Source organism: Lactuca sativa, chromosome 3 (genome assembly GCF_002870075.4).
Source record: "Lactuca sativa cultivar Salinas chromosome 3, Lsat_Salinas_v11, whole genome shotgun sequence".
NCBI lineage: Eukaryota > Viridiplantae > Streptophyta > Magnoliopsida > Asterales > Asteraceae > Lactuca > Lactuca sativa.
Genome location: NC_056625.2, coordinates 138,258,731 through 138,261,369, shown reverse-complemented (window position 1 = coordinate 138,261,369; position 2,639 = coordinate 138,258,731). Strand labels below are relative to the sequence as shown.

The 2,639-nt window shown below is 34.0% G+C and overlaps 1 protein-coding gene across 1 annotated transcript; it reads right to left on the bottom strand.

Annotated features, from left to right (window-relative positions):
* Positions 1-998: 998 nt before the first annotated feature.
* Positions 999-1,488, bottom strand: LOC111880268 (uncharacterized). Its single transcript, XM_023876683.3, has one exon. It carries the CDS (start codon positions 1,452-1,454, stop codon positions 1,164-1,166), a length of 291 nt encoding a protein of 96 aa, XP_023732451.1. The 5' UTR covers positions 1,455-1,488; the 3' UTR covers positions 999-1,163.
* Between the last annotated feature and the right edge of the window lie 1,151 nt (positions 1,489-2,639).

The window sequence follows — 2,639 nt, the reverse complement described above, 5'->3', positions numbered from 1 at the left end:
GAGGAAGCGGAGCGATGAGTGTTTGGTGAGCATCGTCTTCCAGAATCAATGGGGACAACAGGGGTGAAACGTTCCAGTAAGGCCGAGCGAGCTCTGGTCGCGTGATGTCGGCGAGGACCGATGGTGAATTTTGAATCGACAATGGTGATGGCACAAGAGAGTGAAGGAGAAATATAAGAACGGGAAATGTCACAAATAAGGAAAAGCAACATAGGGAAATTGAAAAAGAAGTTCTAAAACTTAGAAAAGTCAAAGAGCAGAATATTTAACTTCATCACCAAATAATCATATTTAATATTTAATGGTGCGGTTATAAGGAAACGACACCAATAAAAAGGTTTTATTGACTTTTATTGCTTTTTTGGGTTAACCGCACCAACAAATGTGCAGTTCTTTGGTTTATTAACACCAAAATAACTTTAGGTGATTTAATGTGGCTATTTAACCAAAAAAAAAAAAAACATCGTACTATCTATTAAATACGTCTTGTACTAGTTATAGATAACTGCTCATCTACTGTAGTAATGTATCATGTAATGAACTTACGTACAAAATTCAGAAAAATAAATTTTTTGTAAATAAGTAAACTCGATTTTTCCAAACACTTAATCAACAGATATACATGTAGATGTTATAAATATATCATATTTTATTTGTTTACGTCTTATGTCTATATATTACCTAGGTTTAGTTTTATAATAGAATTACATGACTTTTAGTATACATAGACACTAACAAGAAGCAGTGCGAATGAAATCTTACTCAACGTACGTTATATCCCTAAAGTCTCTTGCACTCCTTTTGTCCTTTCACTTATCTATATTAACGGACCCTATCTGGCTTTAGCTTCAACATGTTCAAAAACCTAATTGTATCCTTATTCACTTTAACAAAGATGTCCATAATTTTTGTTCTTTTTTTCATCTTATAATCAGATTTGATTTTCAGAACTAATTATTTCGTTGCTAAGCTCAGAAACAACAACCTTATCAAATATGTCGCAAAAACAAAAGAAGTTTGAATCAATATATGATATGACTCGGGCCTTGCATATTACATACATGGAATGGAAGCTAACACTACCTACAAAAAAACTCAAAGCTTTAATTATTATATATTAGTTATTACCAAGGCAACACAAGATTTCCACCCCAGAAAACATTTCAAGGTACGCCGTATTTGTTGACTGTATCAGTTGCTGTAGTGGTGGTGGTGGTGGTGGTGGCAGGATCATTACCCTTGTTAGATTGAGACGGAAGCTTGCCACTGCCGGACGTGGGGGCGTCAGTGGAGGCGGCTGCTCCACGGCCAGGCTCCGGTTGTTGGTGGCCATGAGCACCGTATCCTTGCATTTTGTAGTCTTCCAAATCTTTGTATTGCGTGTACGGACTGTCTTGCAAAGGCAAACCTTCTGTTTTCTGCCCTTCGGACTGCTGCTGCTTTTTGGCGTCCATCTTTCTCTATCTAGATTTCTTGACGTCGAAATCTACGAAGGGTTCCATATATAGAAAGTGAGAGACGTTGTCTGGGTATTTATGTGGATGTGACACGAGTCGTATACGTGGCATAGTTCAATAAGAGGTGTAGGCTGCAGAGTGTTTGTGGGCTGCTGTTTTGAAGTTGGATGGAATTTTGGATTGCGATAGGAGTTAATTTAATTTTATAAGTAACTGATAATATTAATAACTACATGAATATAAATTTTTTTAATCTTTAGTGAAAATATAATTTTCTTGATTTAGTTCAGGTCTTAATAATTCCTATATGATTTAGGTCTTTTTGTTATGTCCAGGCTTTGAAATATCCTATATAGGACACCTCTTTAAATTTTCGAACATGTATGTCAAGCACAACTATGTAAAACAACACCAACATTTGTGTTTTGAAAATATATAGACCTAATTTTTTTCATAAATTCAGATTAACGAGAATTTTTTCTTTCTTTATGTTACAGTTTTGAACCAATCTCCTTAGAGGGTTAGAGAAGAACGGAAATTACTATTGATTACTACTAATCGATACATTGTCCACAAATCAATATTGTGATTAATATCATATTAGAAAATATATCATCGGTTGATATAAAACGAACCCGGATCATACAACCTAAAATATGGATGAAAGATATGACCCGAATTCGAGTCGTATTGTCAAGAACAAGTTTGACAAGGCACGTGTAAACAGTTTTCCATAAAACATATTTCATTCATAATTAATACCGAATGTATTTATCCTAGAATCCAAAAATTCTTAAAGACCATCGAACTTAAAGGAAACCTACTAAACTTACATTGGGTCATCCAACACCGTAAATTTATCGTGTCTCTGTTAATATATTAAAGAGCTTTCAACTCATGATCATAATGTCATTGTTTGTTGTCTAGAGAGTATATGTGTTCTATTGTTTTTCTTTTTTTCTTCTTTTCCAACTAGTGTATAAACTCTAATACGTCACACTACAATAAATCTAATCATAATGGTTACAAAAACCGGATATAAATTCAAATAATATAAACTCTAGATGTCAGCATGTAGATAAAAAAAAACCAGTAAAACTTTTTTTCCCATTCATGTGTGACATTTCTATACACTACTAGATAGTACTAACATGAACAGCTCTATGTAGAAGTTTTTTAAGC